Source organism: Lithobates pipiens, unplaced genomic scaffold (genome assembly GCF_037356315.1).
Source record: "Lithobates pipiens isolate NorthernLeopardFrog02 unplaced genomic scaffold, aLitPip1_a1.2 Scaffold_25, whole genome shotgun sequence".
NCBI lineage: Eukaryota > Metazoa > Chordata > Amphibia > Anura > Ranidae > Lithobates > Lithobates pipiens.
Window position 1 is genome coordinate 91,337,752 of NW_027507787.1, and position 21,453 is coordinate 91,359,204.

Genomic DNA, 21,453 nt, shown 5'->3' on the forward strand with positions numbered 1-21,453 from the left:
GTGAGGACTAATCTCTCCAAAGTAAAGACGGTAATAAGCAGCTGACACGGGTTCTAACTCTTCCTGTCAAAAACTAGGAGAAACATTGGCTGGAGTTCTACCCTAACTTTGGTAGCATTTGCCCTGCTTTCTTCTGTTTTAAACGACTTTGTATCGGAAGTGGACTGTCTTTGGATTTGCACTGGGTGAGCTGCATCATTTGTACATGTACTTACATTGGACAACTGAAGGTTATAAGAGCTGCTGCACAGGGAGCAAATATAAAAAACAATTTGGATAGGTAAGCTGTATTCAAAAACACATTCAACATTTATTTAGTAAATGCCTTACTGGTAAAGTTAGTTATCTAACTAGAATTCTGCATAAATTAGAGCTTTAGTCTTCCATTAAAAATAAATAAGGTACTAGCAATTAAATGCTGAAGCACATCTGCATTTATAATTTTCCCTTTGTCTTTGTTCAAATGTTGCACCCCCTATTGAAGTCCATCTCATGCAGCTTCCTATAATGGTGTGGCAACAACGCTGCACTACTTAAAGCTCTGGTTCACACCTGTACGACTTGACAGTTCAAAGTCGCACCCCATTTGTGGCAAGGGAACCGTTCCAATTGCTGCGACTCTGAAAAGGGTTTCTGCACAATTTCTCTGCGACTTGCATTGACCTCTGTTTTTAATGATGTAGCTCAGATATCGGCAAGCTGCACTTGAAGTCGCATTGCTTTGAAGTAACGCTAAAGTAGCAAGACTTCAAAACCACACTGGTGTAAACTAGAGCTAAATTCAGAGCAGCATTGTCGTTCTCATGCAGGCTGTAGCTGCTTGCATTATGATGAAGTGGGAAGATGTTGCAGGCTGTGTGTCTGCCATGGCAGTGTTGTCGACCTGTCATGCACATTCCTTTGGTTGGCATTTTGTTTACTTTGTAGTTTGTGCTTCACATGGTATTTGAATTATAGACTAGACTAGCGCATATATAATCCTTTGTACTTTTTTAAGTTTTTATTAGCCCAAAACCTCAATATGTCTGGCATCATATATACAGATTATTATTTTTATTTTTTTTAAACAAATAATGTTTTGTTAATCTGTTGCTAATGTTCTTACCTGGAGAAATTGGCAGTAATGTTATATGGCGACATTGTGAAGCCAGTGCCTTGCAATTAGTAGCTGTGTTGTCAGCCTGCCATGCAAACTCCTTCATTTGGCTGTGGAGCTGCCTATCTGATAAGACCTGATCTACCCAACAATAATGGTTAGAATCTCCTAGTAAGAAGATTTTGCATTAGATTCACAAATATTTACTTAAGAAAACAGTATACAGTGATACTGCTTTTCTCCCTTTTCTGGCAGTCCCCCGTCACTGCTGTCAGCTTCTCCTTCCTCCAGATACCTCCTCTAACAAGCCAGGTGCTAAGGAGACACCCATGCATGTGCGCTTCCAAGATGGGCTGTGTGCATCCATAGATGCACGCAAACTGCCAATAAGCCATGGGATCGCTCCATCCTCAAAGGAGTTTGACTGATGGCAGCAGGCTCCCCTAGCCCTCAGTTTCTCCTGTGGAAGCAGGGAGTGGGGGGAGGGGAAAGTGGTGCTGCGGCCAGACGTAGAGTCAGATAAGTGCTTAGGAAAAAGAGGGCAGGACAGGTAGTATGAATTTTTTATTTTTTTTTTTTAGGCAGAGAATACATTATGGTAAAAAAAATCGATATAAAAATTTACAGGTACTTGTATAGTACCATCAATTTATGCAGTGCTTTTAGCGCTTACAATCTAAGATCCCTAAATCGCATTAATACATACACATACTAGAGCCAATTTACCTAACAGTAAGTCTTTTGGAGTGTGGGAGGAACGCGCCCCCCCGCCCCGCAGGCACAGTAAGAACATGTAAGCTCCAGCAGGTAGTGCTGTGATTGGGATTATAACAGACAACCCTGGTGCTGCTAGGTGGTAGTGCTAACCACTTAGACTTCAGAAATTCTTTAAAGCAGAAGCTTAGTCTAAAACCAACTCTAAATCTACTGGCAGTCACATTCTAAAACGAATCTATCTAATCGATCTAATCCTGTGAAGCAAAAATCACTATACATACCTTTTCTGCAGTCCATCGGTCCCGTCTCTAGCTGCACATGAGACATCACCCATATACTTACTATGGAGCTTCTGTTGCCTTCCCCTCCTGCACCCACCTACACAGAGAAGCCATCGCTGACAGCTCAGTGTGGGTTTGGACTGTAGCGGCTGCAAAATGGGTATGTATAGCTATTTTTGTATTACAGGGTTAGGTAGATTAGTCATAAAATGTGGCTACCATCATACACGTGGTACAATTGTTGGCCAACCAAGCGTCTGATTTTTGTCAAAAGGACGTGTGCCAGGAACTTGTTTTGCATACTAGTGTTACACAAATTGTCATGCCACAAACACGAACATAGTGACGTACTACGAGGAATTTCAGCTCTTGAGCGCCACCCTTTGGGCCCCTTCTGCTAATTTCGTATTTGAGCATTGATTCCGAGCATGCGTGTTTGTACTTTCAAGTTTTGTGTGACGGAATTGTGTACTGACCATACGAAAATCTTACTTGGAGCTGTCGTTTGACAAAAATTTACTAGCCTGTCATCCAACATTTGTTGGCCAAAAATTGGAAAACCATTGTTGAAAAGAGCGTACTTGACTATGCCTTTTCAGAATCACTTAGGCTTTCAATTTATTCAGCATTAGCATTGTTGTATACAGTACTATATATCCAACATTCCGCTTTTGGGATTTTTTTTATTTTGTTGTCTGATATTCACTGTAACCAGTAATTATCTGTATACTTTTGTTATACTCAATTTTTCAATACAATCCTTTGTAAAAGAAAAGGGCATACTAACGGTAAGCACTTCAGACAACAGCCTGTCAAACGACAATCCCCTTCTGATTTTTGTACCGTGTGTGCGAAGCTTTAGAGTTTGTTTTTGGCTGAACTTCTTCTTTAAGCTAAACATGCTGAAAACTAGTTTTTAGTTCACATATGCTTTAAATAAATATAACGTGAGCTGTTCAGTAATATATACATAATCATATTTTTGTTGCCAGGAGTTATTTAGATGTGAGGAGTAATGTTTACAATTGTAAGTTGTATGCTGTACAATTACTGTTGTTTTTGATTCATTATTTTGTACATTGAGAATAGATAATGTCTTAATATGCAATGCTGAGTTAATGCCTTAGTTTAGTAACACCTTGCTTGATCCCATGGACATTGCTTCCGTGCTGAAAGGTTTAGATTCTCAGCGATGGAACAGTAAGGGAAAGACAACATAAGAGAAGATAAATGGACCACTAGCAGTTTTGTCACTAGCAACAGAACTTTCACACTGAGGAGTTTTTCAGGTGTTTAAGCGATAACAATAGCACCTTTTTAAACTTCACTGGGTATATGTGAGGGTTTACATCCACTAAAGGTATAAACAGACCTTTTGAGTTTCAATAGGATTCTGAAGGGTTAGTTTACACTGGTGGGCAGAGGCAATAAAAACGGGCAGCTGCTCTGTGTTTCTGTTGCCACCTCCCTCCAAATTAACATGAAGTCAATGGTACCGTGCCAAACAGTTTATGTCAGTTGCGCCACAGTAGTTAATTTATAAAATCACCATGGGATAAAAATATTAAAGAAAAGAAAAAAAATGGATTGCTGGTTTTCCATTAGGACCATTCGTCAAGCCATCAAAAGACAGGTTTCTTTTGAATAGAGGGATACACACACACACACACTCGCCCGGTTCGTGCTGAAACATGAAATTGAATACAGGTATGCGCTACTTTATCTTGGAAGATAAAAAATAAACCAAATGAAAAAGGTACATGCGCAGGATTGTTAAAAAAGGGCACATTGTTGTACCTGCTTTCAGGCAAGACCTTTATTTTGAATTGTTTAGTTTCTAGGATGTCAAGTGCTCTTGAAGGGATTTGACATGTTGACACAGAATTTTAATTGGCAATTTTCTTTTTTCTATAATGGCATAAGGAATATAGTTTTATACCAAACATTTCTATTTTTATTATTTGGTAGTTCAAAACCATAGAATAGTAGTTTTTTCAAGCTGACACAGAATGAACAGGGTGCATGTAACATGATCCAGCTCACTCCAGGCTACCTGCTGCTTGATTCTTCTCTATTCTTGGACTGTGATGTCTTGCTTCAGCCTCCCTCCTTCTCTGCATGTGGTGCGTATCCATATCATGCATAGAGAACAGTAGGTTTTCATGTAGTAGTGTGCACACATCACCTAAATGAAGCTGACTCCCCAGAAAAGTTAGTGACTGCTATACTGACATTTCTCTGCACATTTCATTAAGGTGCACGTCTACAGTAAATACTTTGCATAGTATTATTATTTAAACAATACCCTTGTGCTTGACAGCAAGTAAGCAAAAAAAATAAAATTGTAAAAACAAAAAATATTTTAGAGTGGCACACCAAACAGAACTTTTTTTTTTCTACGTTTGTTTAGATTGGGGAAGGCTAGAACCTCTGTCTTGTTTTACTGTTTGTGTGCGTGTGTTCCCATTTGGGAGATTTTCAGACATTTGCTGTCCTGGAGACAAAAGGAAAGTCTCAAAATAAGAGGAAGGCCTACCTTGGGCAGTTGTCATCAACACAGGTGTTCCCATTAGAAGATTTCCCCACCCCTGCTGTTAAGGTAATAACTGTAATTTTTTTAGATTAACTTTCACTGTCCTTCGTGTCCATGGTAACCAGGATAGAAAATGAGCTTGAATCTCCCACGCAAGGGTCTTGACAGCAGTAAAAACCCAAAAGAGGTTCTAGTCTTTCTTGGTCTACCAAAAACTAGGAAAAGATTTGTGTGGAGTTTTACATTCAGCATTTTGAAAGATTTAGATAAGCAGCATAATTTTTATCTTTATTTTTATCGTGTGGCTGGTGAATCCTCATGCTCATGTTTTGTATATTTCTGGTGTTTAGTATGAGGCCATTCTGTGTTAATTGCCTTGCGTTCTGTTTTCAGTTGACATTTGGTCAGTGGGTTGCATCTTGGGAGAGATGATCAAAGGGGGTGTGTTATTCCCCGGCACAGACCGTATCCTTCCCATTGGTTCTTACCAGCCACTGCTCACCTCCCAAACACAAGAGGGATAGACCGTTCTCCTTTTCTTTCTTTGTTTTCCATTACACATAGACATTGTATTATCTTTTATTTGTGTAGTACCATCATATTCTTTAGAGCTTTACAGCAGGGTAAGCTGTAGAGGTAGTTTTTTATTTTAATTTTTTTTTTTGCTAACAATATGAGTGTGACCAGAAGCTATGTTTGAGGCGCCCAGGTTGTTACAGGTTGTCAAAGGGGAAACGTATCATAACAGTTGATATGCATTTTGTAGCCAAGAAGGTTATACCAGTTGAGGTTTATCTCCATGCAGTATTAAAAGGTGTGTGTGTGTGTGTGTGTGTTTGTGTGTGTGTGCGTGCGTGCGTGCGCTCTTACCCTTAAGCTGGCAATACATAGTAGATTTTCAAATTTAATGTTTGTATGAACATTCGCATGAAATTTCTCTGATTTGAGGAATGTTCAAAAGTACTTCATTGCTTTTAGTGTTTGATTTTGGGTTGAATGCGTGTCTGGGTTGAATGTGTGGCTAGCTTTAATGTGTCCCAATAATCTCCCTTTAATGCCCTATCAAGGTTTATGCTCTCCTGTTTCTGCTTCACTGAGATTATGCCCTTTTGTGGCCCTTATGTATTCCGCTTTAAAATCTGTACATTGACAGGGCAGGCAGAACTCCACTGGGAACATTTTGATGAAACGGCCATGTGGCACAAGGTAGGTCACATAGTAAAGATATCGCTGAAGAAGGGGCAGTTATGTATAACACTTGGTTGTGCTGCTGGGGGAGGGCATCGGGACCCATATTAAGCACACTTGCCCTTTATGTCCCAAGGTCTAGGGCTTCAGGAGTCAGTCACATTTGGGCTTATGTTGGTATTTAATTAAAAATCCAATCTTCAGTTATATTAATATACCATATCAAACCATTAATATCAGACCTTGTTACCTTGACTAATCGGGGCAAAATGACAGGATCTGTTTAAAGTCTGTCTCCAACTACATTCTACTTGCACATTGCGTCTCCATCGCTCCTCCTTCTATTGGCTCTGCAAAACACCTGGTGCTTGGGGCTTGGATATAGCAGTAGTGTACCTTCTATCATGTTCACTGCATCATGGGAGGAAGTACCACATGATCTCCTTTACTTGGAAGCACTGGGTGTTTTGCACTGGCAGGTATGAAAGATTGAGCCATTGTGCTGGTGTGCATAAGTTTGTGTAGTCTTTCCCCAAACAGGCAAGATGACAGTGTCTCGTTAAATAGCATGTTGCTGCTTGAAATATGCATCCCATGAATGCGCAGTCATGTACTCTATTTGTAGATGTTGTTGAGCTTCGACTCACAATTTTGATCTTTGCTTTTTTAAAAGCATTATCCTTGCAACTGGACCTGTGATTTGACCAGTGCTGGTGGACACAATTTGGTGTATGACAGATCTTGACATTTATGTCTATTAAGTCTAAGTAGGGGTGGCAGTTATACACATGAAACCTTTTATAGTGATTTCTATTAATTTCACTGGCAATATTATTTAAATTGTGGAGAATTTGACTTGCATACGTGTTTTATGGATCGTCAGAAAACCCCTTGTGCAATCTTGGAACACCAAATAAGAGGATAGTATGCGACCAGTCTAAACTACATGTTCACCAATGCCAGGAGCCTGGTGGACAAGATGGGTGAACTAGAGATACTGCTGTACAAGGAGGCTTTGGATTTTGTGGGAATTTCAGAGACCTGGTTCAACAGCTCTCATGATTGGCTGGCAACCATTCAAGGGAATACCCGTTATCGCAGGGCTAGAGAGGGTAAAAGAGGGGAGGGGGTATGCCTATATATAAAGAATAATAAAGTGAATGTGAGGGATGACATCACTAAGGGAGCTAGGGAGGAGGTGGAATCCTTATGGGTAGAGCTCCAAAGGGATGAAGCTAAGGGAGGAGGATGAAACAGATCTCCTATCACAAATTGGATTAGCAGCAAGGATGGGAAGGGTTAATTGGGGATTTTAATTATTCAGACACAGACTGGGCAGAGGGAACCATGTATTTGTCTAAGGCTTGCCAGTTCCTAAATGTCTTGCAGGACAATTTCATGGGTCAGATGGTAGACTCACCAACTAGAAATAAAGCGTTACTGGATCTGCTGATTACCAACAATACAGACCTGATCACAGATGTGAAAATATGAGGCAGTTTAGGAAACCGCTATCAAAGGTCAATTGGCTTCGGTATAAATCACACAAATAGAAAACCTAAGGGGAATACGAAGACACTGAACCTTGTTAGAAGGCATGAATTGTGTTAAAATCCTAGGAACAAAGAACACAGAGAGATGGGTTTGATATTAAGGGCATTAGCCAATGCATCCCATTGGGTATTATATTTTAAAAGAGTGAAAAAAGTCCTGGATGGTTTAACTCCAATGTAAAAATGCATAAAGAGAAGGCCTTCAAAAAATACAAAGCTGAGGGATCATCATCATTCCGCATTCAGACTTATAAAGAATGCAACAAGAAATGTAAGGGTGCAATTAGGGCGGCTAAGCTAGAACACAAAAGACACATAGCGGAGTGAGAGCAAAAAAAAATCCAAAGAAATTCTTTAAGTAAACAGTAAAAAAGGGAGGACAGGCCATATTGACCCCATAAAGAATGAAGGAGGACATCTGGTTACAAAGGATGGGGAGATGGCAAAGGTATTGAAATTTTTTCTTCTCCTCAGTCTTCACGAGGGAATCGGGGGGGGGGGGGGGGCGCGCTTCAGTAACCAAAACTGCAGTGTTTATCCTTATGACACATCACAGGAAGCATCTCCATGGTTAACGGGGGACAGAATTAAAATTAGACTTGGGGAAACTTGACATTAATAAATCACCGGGACCAAATGGCTTGCATCTGAGCGTTCTTAGGGAACTCGGTCAAGTAATTGCCAGACCATTGATCCTAATTTTTACTGACAGTCTACTGACTATAATGGTACCAGCTGATTTGGAGAAAAGCCAAAGTGGCACCAATATTTAAAAGGGGCCCAAAATACATCCCTGGGAATTACGTACCAGTTAGCCTAACATCAATAGTATGCAAACTCTTGGAGGAAATAAGGGACTATATACAAGATTTTAGTAATGAGAACGGTATCATTAGCAGTAATCAATTTGCCAAACCAATCTATTAACCTTCTATGAGGAGGTGAGTTGCCATCTAGATAAAGGAAGGCCCATAGGCGTGGTGTATCTGGATTTTGAAAAAACATTTGGCACAGTTCTCCATAAACGTTTACTGTACAAAATGAGGTCCGTTGCCATGGACCATAGGGTGAGTACATGGATTGAAAACTGGCTACAAGGGTGAGTTCAGAGGTGGTAAGTGGGGAGTACTCTGGTCAGAGGTGGGTAGTGAGGCCCCCCTGGGTTCTGTGCTGGGACCAATCCTATTTATTTTATTCATAAATGACCTGGAGGCTGGGGTAAACAGTTCAATCTCTATTTGCAGACTATACTAAGCTAAGCAGAGCAATAAATTCTCTGCAGGATGTAGAAACCTTGGGAAAAGATCTGAACAAATTAATGGGGTGGGCAAATACATGGCAAATGAGGTTTAATGTAAAATAATGCATTTGGGTGGAAAAAATATGAATGCAATCTATACACTGAGGGGAGAACCTCCTGGGGGAATCTAGGATGGAAAAGGACCTGGGGGTCCTAGTAGATCATAGCAGCAGCTTGGCATTGCATGCCATTGCTGGGCCTACAAAGCAAATTGAATATTGGCATGCATTAAAAAGGGGATCAACTCCAGAGATAAAACGATAATTCTCCCGCTCTACAAGACTCTGGTCCGGCTGCACCTAGAGTATGCTGTCTAGTTCTGGGCACCAGTCCTCAGGAAGGATTTACTGGAAATGGAGCGAGTACAAAGAAGGGCAACTAAGCTAATAAAGGATCTGGAGGATATTAGTTATGAGGAAAGGTTGCAAACATTGAACTTATTCTCTGGAGAAGAGATGCTAGAGAGGGGATATGATTTCCATTTATAAATACCGTACTGGTGACCCCACAATAGGGCTAAAACTTTTTTGCAGAAGGAATTTTAACAAGACATGTGGCCACTTGTTAAAATTCAAAGAAAAGATGTTTAACCTTATAGTGGTTGTAAAGGGATTTAAAAAAAAAAAAGAAACATGTTCTACTGTGCAACTCGTTTTGCACAGCGTGGCCCCAAACCTGGTCTTCTGGGGTCCCTCGGCGGCTGTCTCGGCTTCCCCCCGCAAGTACTTCTCACATTCATGCGAGCTCCCTCACATGGTGAGAAGTACTTGCGGGCGCGCTCCTGTGATACAGCCGGCGGCTATAGCCGCTCAGTGTATCACTCGGGGGGGGGGGTCGCCACAGCGCGCCGCGTCATTGGATGTGATTGACAGCAGCGCAAACCAATGGCTGCGCTGCTTTCAATCCATCCACTCTAGCCAATCAGTGGCCAGGCTGAGCGGCGAAGAGGATGTCAGAGGCGAGCGCTGGACTTTCATGGGGTCAGGTAAGTAAAATGGGGGGCTGGGGGGAGGCAGCATTGTCAGATGTTTTTTCACCTTAATGCATAGAATGCATTAAGGTGAAAAAACGTTTACCTTTAAAAACCCCTTTAACCTACGTAGAGGGTTCTTTACTTTAAGAGCGGCAAGCATGTGGAATTCCCTTCCACAGGCGTTGGTCTCAGTGGGGAGCGTCGCTGGTTTCAAGAAACTATTAGATAAGCACCTGGACTGTAACATACAATTATATACAATGTAATACTGACATATAATTGCACACCTAGATTGGACTTGTGTCTTTTTTTTCAACCTCACCTACTATGTAACATAAAAAAAAATTATGATTATCTTAATCGTACGTTACAAGACACAGGGTGAAGTATTCTGAAGTCAATTGACTACACTGCCACGTTCAGGAGCAGTGGACACTGGCATAGCTGTAAGGACAGCACAGGGTAAAACCACATTCCCTCCCAGCATGCCTCAGAAGAATAATCCTTTGCCCCAGAAATCTCTGGTGGCTTAAAGCCCCTGCTCCTGAAACTAAACAGAGACCCCTATTGTTTAAGACTTCTAAGCTCAAGTCTGGAACCCAGTTCCTCCATAAGTCCTAAATCCCCAAATACACCAAAATTTTATGACAAGCCCTCCTCGCAATGAAGGGTATCCCCACTTTTAAAATTGGCGGAACATCTTTTGACCTTCACCGGCCATCTGATACCAGGACATTTGAGATGCGTTCCGAATGACTTCTCTGGGGACTTCAAACTGGTGTTAAAGCACCCGCCTCCCTGCTGCACCATGTCAAATTTTCCAGCTTTTTTGCAAAGCTTGGTGGACCGCCATGCTGTTTCTCTCTCAAGGGATCATAACGCCAAAGGTTTCAGGGATCTACTCCAAGTTGTTCTCCATTCCCAAAGCAGAGGAAGGAGCATGCCCTTCACTTGAGTTAAAGATTCTCAATTGATTTGTTTGGATTTAAAAAGTCCATACGAAATCCATCTGGTTAGTCATTGGTTCCCTCCACTGGGGGGATTTCCTAACCTGTGTGAACATCAGGGATGTGTATTTCCATATCCCCATCCTCCTTCACCTTTTGCTACTTCCACTTTTCTGTGAACACACAAGATTACCAAATTGTGGCCTTTTCTTTGGGCCTGTCCTCTGCACATTTGTTCTTCACCAAGGTGCAAGCCACTGTACTGCGGCTTCTCTCTGATAGTATTTTCATTGTGGCACATCTGGATAACCACATTCTCTTAAGAGCAGTCAGTGCAGGCTCTATCAGCTAATGTCCTTCAGACAGCCCAGACCCTACAGAGGTTCAAGTGGATCCTATAGCCCCTGAAATCGGCAACTATCTCATCACTTGAAGAATCCGGACCTGGTCCTGGATACAGCCCTGTCCAAGGTTTTCCTTCCACAGGAAAAACTTCAGACATTCCCCGTGCTTTGAATCTACCTCTAATCTATGCTATACTGTACCTTTTTGGATTAGCATCAACTTTTAAGCAGATTTTTGTTTTCTGAGTCACACAACAGTTTTATTACCTGTTGATCTGTCATTGATGCCGCCTGTTCTGTGGTAACGCAGTATTGCAGCTTTGTCAACTGGTGAACAGGGTAGGCTTAAAAAGGCATATACTTCAAAATCAATGTTAAAGTATAACTAAAGGCAAAACATTTTTATTTTTGACAGAGTGGAATGGGATTAGAACACTTGTCAGTTTTAAGTCTGTACCCCCATTAGCGAGATGTGCTTTCTCCATTTGTTTGTCCTGTTTACTGTTATCAAACATTAATGTAAAAGAAAATGCCACATTTTGAGTTGACACCAAAAACCATAAATAGAAGGGAAATCTTCGAATGGGGACACTAGTTCTCGTGACCCCGGTGACAACCAGGGATTTCCTGTTTTGGCTATGGGACAAGACTTAAAAGGAAATCTCCACAATGGCACACAGATGGCAAAAATCCGGTGTGATAATCCTCCCTTTTATGCTATCCAAAAAAAATTTTTTAAATTGCCTTTTGGTTCTACCTTTTAAAGTGTTACTAAAGCCACAACAGTAAAAATCAGTCTTTATATACAGTAAAGCATGCTGGTTATACCTGTGGTACCTAAGGGGTTAATCCTGACATTGTGTAAAAAAAAAAAAAAGCTGTTTGATCCTGTATGCACAGATCCTCCTCCTTCTTGCATTGTCTCCAAAACTGGTCCGGATAAGACAGTTACTGGAGTCAGGCTGCACATGCTCAGTTTGAGTATTGCCAGAGTTTTTTTTTTTTTTCTTTTTTCTTTTTTCTTCTTCTTTTCTTGGGCGATTGTATGAGATCAGCGCAGGGCCAATCGGCACTGTCCAGACAGAGGGTCAGGGGTCCTGCATCCTGATAGGACAGGCAGTGCATAAAAGCCCACGCCTACAAGCTTTAACCAAACACTGATAGAAGTCACAAGACTGCTATCGGTATTTAAGTTATTAAGCATGTTATATTTATTAAAATTAAATATAAATATAATGTAAATTCCACCTCTTGTGTCTAACCACTGCAGGACAGTGAAGAGCCAGCATTAGAACAAGGTAAAACTGATCTTGGCCGCCCAGGACAAGTACTGTCAGTGAGTAAAGTGGTGATGCGGCGGCCTTTTTTTTTTTGAGGCGTGATCAGTGCATCTGGGTAGAGCTTTGGGAAGGGGGGGTAAGAGTGTTCATGGATGGCAGTTTGGCAATGTGGTCATCCTACCCTATACTGTCTTTTTTGAAGGTTAAAAACTGCTACAGGTTAGCCTTTACTTTTAAAGCTAAATTAATAATTCAGTTTAAAGTGATGCTGTTTCTATACGACTGTGAAAGAAGCAAGAGTCATACCTGTAAAATAAACAGTAATGCTTACCTTTCTAATCCTGAGTCTTCATCTAAAGTCTGCACAGGACATGGCACTTCTTGAAATGGGTCCCTGCAGCTATCGCTGGTTAATTAAAAAACTAAAAACCTGAGGTCTGTCTGTTTCAGCTTGACTGCGGTTTTTGTTGTTTTGCCCTAGGTTGTACCTGTATTGCAGTGTTTATTTCTTAGGCGAAGATATTTTTGTCATAGTTTTCGTCACCTGCATGTTTTCAGTGAAGAAAACTAAACAAATCTAAGCTTTTTGCAATTCAGATTACTAAAACAAGACTAAAACTAAAAAGGCATTTTATTTAAGACAATGACTAAAACAAAATCAAAATTTGACATCAAAATTAACACTGCTGTATTTTCCTTCCTTGAAGGTGTGTAACCATAGACTTAATTCAGCCAAGTGGCCTACGCGTTTGATTGGGAAGCGCTTTTTTTATTGCATGGACCAGCTTGAAGGGTGCAATTGATTTCCCTTTTTGCTAGAAACATATACAAATTGCCATTTGCATGTGAATGTTTTTTTTTTTTTTTTTTTTTTTTTTTTATTGTTTTTTTTTTTTTTCTTCCAATTTAAAAAAATAAATAAATATATATCATTTTTTAGATAGGGTTTTCTGGATCAGGTGTCCAACTAGCTTGGTTGTCACTAACTTTCTACTTCTCTGACTCGCACAAATTTACCTCAAATCTTGAATGATCTTTGGTCAGTTTGACAAAAGTAACTTGGAACATGTGGGCCATTCAGTTTGGTTTTAATCGTAATTGCCCTTCGCTTACTTATTTTTGGTAACAAAATTTGTTGAATTCGTTAAACAATTGATAAAATGAATCCTAATGGGTCTTATGCCAAAAAAAAATTAATATTCATTCTTAAATTGCCAAGAATGGAAAGGCAGCCAACACTTCTCCCCCCCCCCCCCCCCTTTAAATTGGTATTAAAGGCAAATTATCTTCTTTTTTTGGATAGTGGAGAGAGCTTAGCCAAGTTTAATGTGGTTGTAAACCCTTTACGAACGTGCCACTGCTTCAGTTAGACTGTACCATTACTGGCGGCTCCCGTGCACACATGCGGGAGTGATGTCATTGCGGCTCCAACCAATCAGTGCCGGAGCCCGCGATACCCGGAAGTAACTCCAGGAGCGGTTTTGTTTTTTGTTTGTGGCTTTAAAACCAATTTAACTGCTGTCTGGGTCCGCGTTGGGGCAATTCATTCTCTCTACTTGTCCTGTTTACCATTACCAGTGAAAGTTAAAGGAAGTCCCAAATTTTGGGGTTGAGATGAGAACAGGAATTGAGTGGAAATTTTCCAATGGCAACGCTAGTTCTGGTGACTTTGGAGTTTGGATTATAAACCCCCTTCTTTACTGGGGAAAAAAAGCTTAGCCTTTAGTGACACTTGGGTTGCGATTCAAATTTTTATTGCTGTCTGTGTCCTCGTAAGGGAGATTTCCCTTTACTTCCTGTTCTGCTGAAACCAGGATTGAAAATGAATGTGCCGGTGTTCTGCCAAAAACTGTCCCCCATCGAATAGTGTCCGCCCCCTACTGCGCAGGCACAGCAGTACAGATGACAAGGAGACTCATAAAGTCTCCGAAGATGAACGGCGCCTGCGCACTGAGTCCAGGTTCAAGCCCCACCATCCAAGTGGACATATGGTAGCACTTAGTAACAGGGCCCCTCGCGGGCTCGCTTCGGGCACGGCCTCGCTTCGCTCAGCAATTTTTTTTATTCTAACTCTATGTCCACTTGGATGGTGGGGCTTGAACCTGGACTCAGTGCGCAGGTGCCATTCATCTTCGGAGACTTTCAGCATCTCCTTGTCCTCCATGCTGCGCAAGCGCAGTACAGGACAGACACTATCCGACGGGGGATAGTATTCGACACAACACTGGTTTCACTGGCACAGGAAGAGACCAAGCAATAAAAACTTGAGGTTCCAACCTTTCCCACTCTATCAAAAACATACTCTTGCAAGGGTCAATTCATACCAGCTGCTGTATTGCAACGCAGTTTAGTCTCATCTGACCCCCCTTAAATGCACCTTGAAGATTGAGGCCACATGGGAAAAGGTGTTATGGTTATGATCCTTTTTTCCTACTTGGTGATTTCTGTTTTTGAATATTTTTGTCTGACCTGTTTGGTGTTAAATCTTTCACTTAGTAAAAGTTGCACTAGTAAATACGGCTAGATAAGGCAAAAATTGTGTCTTTCTTTGTGTCAGGCTGCAAAGCAACAAAATGATTATTTTAAGGAGTGGTGATTCTTTTCCATACCCACTGTAAAGGAGGCTCACTCCTGCTGCATACTAATATAAAGTAGTCTGTGGGGAAACCAAAAGCAAAGTTGAGGATCCCTAATGATGGCATGGTAGGCAGAGCTGCGAACTTGGGTACAAAGCACTTTTAATTGGGGGTCTTCATGAAATGTAAAAAAAATAAAATAAAAAAATGGATGACTTGGAGCTCTGCTTCCTAAATCTGTTCTCAAGTTCATCCAACAGTGCTTACGTTGTAGACAGTTGGAATCCTTAGTATCCTGGTATGTGATTTATGTAGATATCTGCAAAAAAATAAACTGAGGCCAGATTTGGGAATTGGGGATAAACACACAAGCAATACTAATAATCATTTAGTTTATGTAGTGACCATTCTTTCTTACTTTTGGATTAGGACGTGGTTAAATTCCGGTTATTTTTTGCTGTCCCACTAGGGAGATTTTCATACGCTTTCTGTTCCAGAGATGCAACAGAAAGTAAGACACGGGAAAGCCACAAGCATGATGGAACTTTAGTTCCGCAACAGCTGGAGGGCTGAAGTCTGCCAATCCTTGCCTTTTAATAGTTATGATCAGACCAGATTTCCCCATTGGAAATTTTACCCTCACTTCTTGTTTTGGCGATCACTCTAAAATGTTCGTTTCTCTATTTTATTGTTTCAGTGAAGAAAAGATAGTGTGGTTTTGCCTACAAGGGGCACAGGCCATATTAGAAACATGCCAGTGATTCTAACCCATCTCTGGATTTTGCTATACAGGCAGTCCCGGGGTTACAAACAAGATGGGTTCTGTAGGATTGTTCTTAAGTTGAATCTGTAAGTTGGAACAGGTATATTTACAATTTAAGCTTTTTGGATAGCCTAGTTTTGCTCAGTAAGAGATAATTTTAACACTAATAATAACTTGCTTATTGCACCTTCCTGCGCGGGAGTTCTGGTAGTGATCCCACAAAGCCTCTTTTTCTGCCAGTCGCCAATGTAGTCATCTACAGTACATGCCACTATTGGTCCTGCATTGTATGAGATGACATCCAAGTGCCTACCCATATTTTGGAAAGCAGCACAAAGGATCAGAGCCCTGGCTTATCGCTTTTAGATATTTGCCTAGACAGAAGTGTTTTCTTCTGTATAAGCTAGAGGATAGGAGGGCATAATATTTAGAATTCAGCTTTAATTACATGAGAATTACCTTTTTTTTTTTTTTTTTTTCTAATATGTATACTCCTTGCCAATAAGTGATTACATTTCTGTTTAGTTGAGCCCTTGTTCCATTAAGCCTAAATTTAACAGAGGGCTGCCCCTTTCAGATATAATGGTGAACTGCTGCTGTACATAATACTGATAGCTCATGCTGTATGCACATTTCAAAGCTGTCATTGGCTACTTGCATGGTATTTTATTGTACTATTGTACTTTGCCTGTGCTCCCATTTTCCTGAGCTCCAGTCTCAGATATTGACCAGTGGAACAAAGTCATTGAGCAACTGGGGACTCCCTGCCCGGAGTTCATGAAGAAACTTCAGCCTACTGTGAGGACATATGTGGAGAACAGACCCAAATATGCAGGCTACAGCTTTGAGAAACTCTTCCCAGATGTCCTGTTTCCTGCAGACTCCGAGCACAACAAGTTAAAAGGTAAGCGTGATTTCTGTTTTTCTTGAGTTGGTGCACAAGTTCTTAAAGCCCAATCCTGGGTCAAATTTAGTTGCTTTTAAATAAAAAAAAATAAAAACTTTGCCTTGTCTACAACAAGATGTTGTCTTTTGGGTTGTTATGCCCTGTATCACCTAGTCCGAAGGACATACTTGCTGGAAAACTGAGGACATACAGTACTGTGAGAGCAGTGTTCAGTGTGTTTTATTATTAGCACGGAAACGAGCTAACAACGCTGCTCTCTTTGAGAACTCCCCCAGAGAAGTTACAAAAAGGGACTCCATTATGTAGTTATCTAAAGTCGTCACGCTTTGCTGCCTTTTTAGGCCTGGGGAAACCCCTAAAACACGCAGCACTGAAAGAACAAAAAATAAGGCGCATCAGCCTAGCAAATAACATTTTATGATCTTTATTTGTAAAAACATATTAACAAATATTCCTACCCCTTGAAATTTTCCGCATTTTGTCATGTTACAAACAAAAATGTTCATGTCATTTTATTGGGATTTTATGTGATAGACCAACACAAAGTGGCACATAATTTTAAAGTGAAAGGAAAATGATGAATGGTTTTCATATTTTTTCCAAATATCTGAAAAGTGTGGCGTGCATTTTTAATTGGCCCCCTTTACACTGATACCCCTAAATAAAATCTAGTGCAACTAATTGCCTTCAGAAGTCACCTAATTAGTAAATAGAGTCCACCTATGTGTAATTTAATCTTGGTATAAATACAGCTGTTCTGTGAAGCCCTCGGAGGTTTGTTAGAGAACCCTTGTGAACAAACCGCATCATGAAGGCCAATATCCCAAGCTTTGAACATCTCACGGAGCACTGTTCAAGCCATCATCCGAAAATAGAGTATGGCACAACTGCAAACCTACCAAGACATGACTGTCCACCTAAACTGAATGGCCGGGCAGGAGAGCATTCATCAAAAAAGCAGCCAAGAGGCCCATGGTAACTCTGGAGGAGCTGCAGAGAGTTACAGCTCAGGTAGGAGAATTTGTCCACAGGACAACTATTAGTTGTGTACTCCAAATCTGGCCTTTATGGAAGAGTAGCAAGAAGAAAGACATTTTTGAAAAAAAGCCATGAGGTTCCGTTGGCAGTTTGCCATGCCCCCCTCCCCATGGCTTCACGCTAACACGTGGAAGGAGGTGCTCTCTGATCAGATCAGACCAAAATTTAACTAACGATGCACATCACACTGAATGCACAAACCATCATGTTGTGGGGATGCTTTTCTTCAGCAGGGGCATAGAAGCTGGTCAGGGTTGATGGGAAGGTGGATGCAGCCAAATGCAGGGTAATCTTAGAAGAAAACCTGTTACAGTCTGCAAAAGACTTGAGACTGGGGGCGAAGGTTCACCTTCCAGTAGGACAACAACCCTAAACATACAGCCAGAGCTACAATTGAATGGTTTAGATCAAAGCATATTCATGTGTTAGACTGGTCCACTCAAAGTCCAGACCTAAATCCAATTGAGAATCTGTGGCAAGACTTTGACTTGAGCTATTCTGCAAATAAGAATTGCCAAAAATTTCAGTCTAGATGTACAAAGCTGGTAGAGACATCACCAAAAAGACTTGCAGCTCTAATTGCAGCGGAAGGTGGTCTTGGGGGCTGAATATAAATGTACGTCCCACTTTTCAGCTATTTATTTGGGGGAAAAAAGCAAACATTTTTAGCATTTTCACTCTAGGACAGGTAGTGTTTTACTGAGAGAATCACCAGGTGAAAAAAGTAAGAAGTGTGGGGGAAAAAAAACGAATGGAGCCACACTAATATATATATATATATATATATATATATATATATATATATATATATATATATATATATATATATATATATATATATATATATATATATATATAATAAAAGTATTTTAGGGTCTGGCTGCTTGCCGAAAGAAGGACATCTACACTTGGCAAAGGGGCCCGCACTCCTAATGATAGAATTACATCTATGGTATCCATGTCTGGTGGGCGCTGTTAGGCATCGTCAGCTGTAGATTTAACTCGCACAACACTATAGTGAACTGGTAACGGGGCCTGTTGCCCTCTTCTGTTGAAAATTAATCTTTCCTTACATAATAGTGGTGTAGTACTGATATGGAAAAACAAGATTTTAAACGTCTTTGTTTTATTTTTACCTTGTAAATGATATGTCGGTGATCGATCAGACTACATTAGCCCTGTTTTTACATCTTGCAGCCAGCCAAGCCAGAGATCTGCTCTCAAAGATGTTGGTTATAGATGCTTCCAAGAGGATTTCCGTTGACGAAGCTTTGCAGCACCCTTATATCAATGTTTGGTACGATGCTTTAGAGGCTGAAGCAGTAAGTGTTTCCTTTTATTTTGCCACCAAGTTCTTTAAAGCAATCCTAAAGTGACCATGAACAAGTCGACCTGACAACAGAACATTTGAGACCCTGTTGACTTGCCTATGCAGTACAACACAACAATATCTCAAAGGGCACTCCCCACCCCTCCGCCCACACCTCACTTCCATATACTCGCCTTACCTGGGCTTCTCAAAACACAGATTTCTTGCATTATGGGGATGTCAGACTCTCAGTTTGACAAGCTGCCAGCGGCAGGGCTGGATGGGGACACCTGTTCCTTCCGCCTGTTAGGGACCATGCATGGCCCAGCCCCATCTTATACTTGCCAGATCCACATCTCTATCCAGTGCCGTGCATGAGGGAAGAGGCTTTCTCCGTTATCTTCCTCATTGGCTCAGAGGCCGCAGCGGGAGCTAATGGCACCTGCTGCTTTTAATCGCAGCCCGTGACAAGGGAGCCGGGGTCAGGGGCGATCTATATTTCTGTACATCTATGGGCACTCCAAGCCTGCACGAGTGCCCCCCCTAGCAGGTGGCTTGCTATGGTGGCCACTTGGTGGAGAGGAGGAGCCAAGAGCTCCAGCAGGAAACCCAGGTGAGGAGAATTCGGCTGCTATGTGCAAAACCATTGCGCAGATGAGGAAAGTATAGCATGTTTGTACCTTGATGTACATTTATTTCTAGAAGGATGGAGCCATCTTTGTTGAGCCATTTTTTCAGAGACAGCAGCATCTACTTCTTTAAATGAGATGATAGTGTCGGGGGAGTGACATTATGATACCCACCTCGTTCAGAGAATCCTTGTGTTCATTGAAAAAATATGCAAAGGTTCTGAGAATGGTGCCAGCCTGGAGCAAGCAACCCCCAGTGCAAAAGGGCAGCCTCTCAGCACTAGACTCGGAAGAAGAAATGTAAGGGTGCAATGATGGCTAAAATGGAACATGAAAGACACATAGCGGAAGATAGCAAAAAAGAATTAGGAAGGACATCTGGTTACAAAAGATGGGGAGATGGCAAAGGTATTGAATTTATTCTTCTCCTCAGTCTTTACGAGCGATTCGGGGGGCTTCAGTAACCAAAACTGCAGTGTTTATTCTCATGATGCATCACAGGAAGCACCTCCATGGTTAACAGAGGACAGAATTAAAATTAAACTTGGGAAACTTAACATTAATCATTCATTACTAATTCACCAGGATCAGATGGCTTGCACCCTAGGGTACTTGGGGAACTCAGTCAAGTAATTGCCAGACCATTGTTCCTAAATTTTACTGACAGTCTACTAACTGGAATGGTACCAGCTGATTGGAGGAAAGCCAATGTAGCCCCAATATTTAAAAAGGGCCCAAAATACATCCCTGGGAATTACAGACCAGTTAGCCTTATATCAATAGTATGTAAACTCTTGGATGGGATAAGGGACCTTTTACAAGATTTTAGTATTGAGAACGTTATCAGCAGTAATCAGCATGTATTCATGAAGAATTGTTCTTTCCAAACCAATCTATTTATTAACCTTCTATGAGGAGGTGAGTTGCCATCTAGATATAGGAAGGCCCTTGAACGTGGTGCATCTGGATTTTGCTAAAGCATTTGACACAGTTCCCCATAATTGTTTACTGTACAAAATAAGGTCCGTTGGCATGGACCATAGGGTGAGTACATGGATTGAAAACTGGCTACAAGGGCAAGTTCAGAGGGTAGTGATAAATGGGGAGTACTCAGAATGGTCAGGGGTGGGTAGTGGGTCCCCCAGGGTTCTGTGCTGGGACCAATCCTATTTAATTTGTTCATAAACAACCTGGAGGATGGGGTGGTGAGCAGTTAAATCCCTGTATTTGCAGAGGATACTGAGCTAAGCAGGGCAATAACTTCTTCTGCGCAGGATGTGGAAACCTTGCAAGAAGATCTGCACAAATTAATGGGGTGGGCAACTACATGGCAAATTTTAAATAAATTAATTTGGGTGGCAAAAATATGAATGCAGTCTATACACTGGTGGGAGGACCTCTGGGGGAATCTAGAATTCGCAGAAGGGAGTTTAACAAGACACATGCCCACGCTTTAAAATTAGAAGAAAAGAGGTTTAACCTTAAACTACGTAGAGAGTTCTTTACTGTAAGAGCGGCAAGGATGTGAAATTTGCTTCCACAGCCAGTGGTCTCAGCGGGGGGCATCGATTGGTTTCCAGAAACTATTCGATAAGCACCTGAATGACCACATCATACAGGTATATACAATGTAATACTGACATATAATCACACACATGGGTTGGACTTGTCTCTTTTTGCCACAGTGATTTTCAGCATCCACAGAGATTGTTCCAAGTATGACACATACATACATACATACTTTGGTTTAAGCAGGACCATGCAATAAAATTCATACCTAAACTCTAGCTTTAATGGTCCATGGTCAAAGAATGTATTTTACTGCATTTGAGGCATGAATACGTATAGTTGTGCCTTCTATATTTGTAGCTTGTTAACTAGGGTACTTTTGTTTTATATGTTTTCATTTGTGTTGTCTTTTCTCCAGCCACCTCCAAAGATTCCAGACAAGCAGCTGGATGAGCGAGAACACACAATAGAGGAATGGAAAGGTATTATGTTTAACAGTCTTAAGTGTAA

General features: G+C 41.2%; 1 protein-coding gene across 3 annotated transcripts in view; it reads left to right on the plus strand.

Moving 5' to 3' along the window:
• Positions 1-21,453, plus strand: part of LOC143930386 (mitogen-activated protein kinase 8) — a 61,739-nt gene that overhangs the window by 28,318 nt on the left and 11,968 nt on the right. For 2 of the 3 annotated variants that reach the window (XM_077454671.1, XM_077454673.1), the window contains exons 7-10: positions 5,021-5,092; positions 16,273-16,455; positions 18,694-18,818; positions 21,362-21,425. In XM_077454671.1, the coding sequence (XP_077310797.1) occupies positions 5,021-5,092; positions 16,273-16,455; positions 18,694-18,818; positions 21,362-21,425 (444 nt within the window). The remainder of the gene's footprint in view (positions 1-5,020; positions 5,093-16,272; positions 16,456-18,693; positions 18,819-21,361; positions 21,426-21,453) is intronic. The other variant, XM_077454672.1, reaches the window with a different exon arrangement.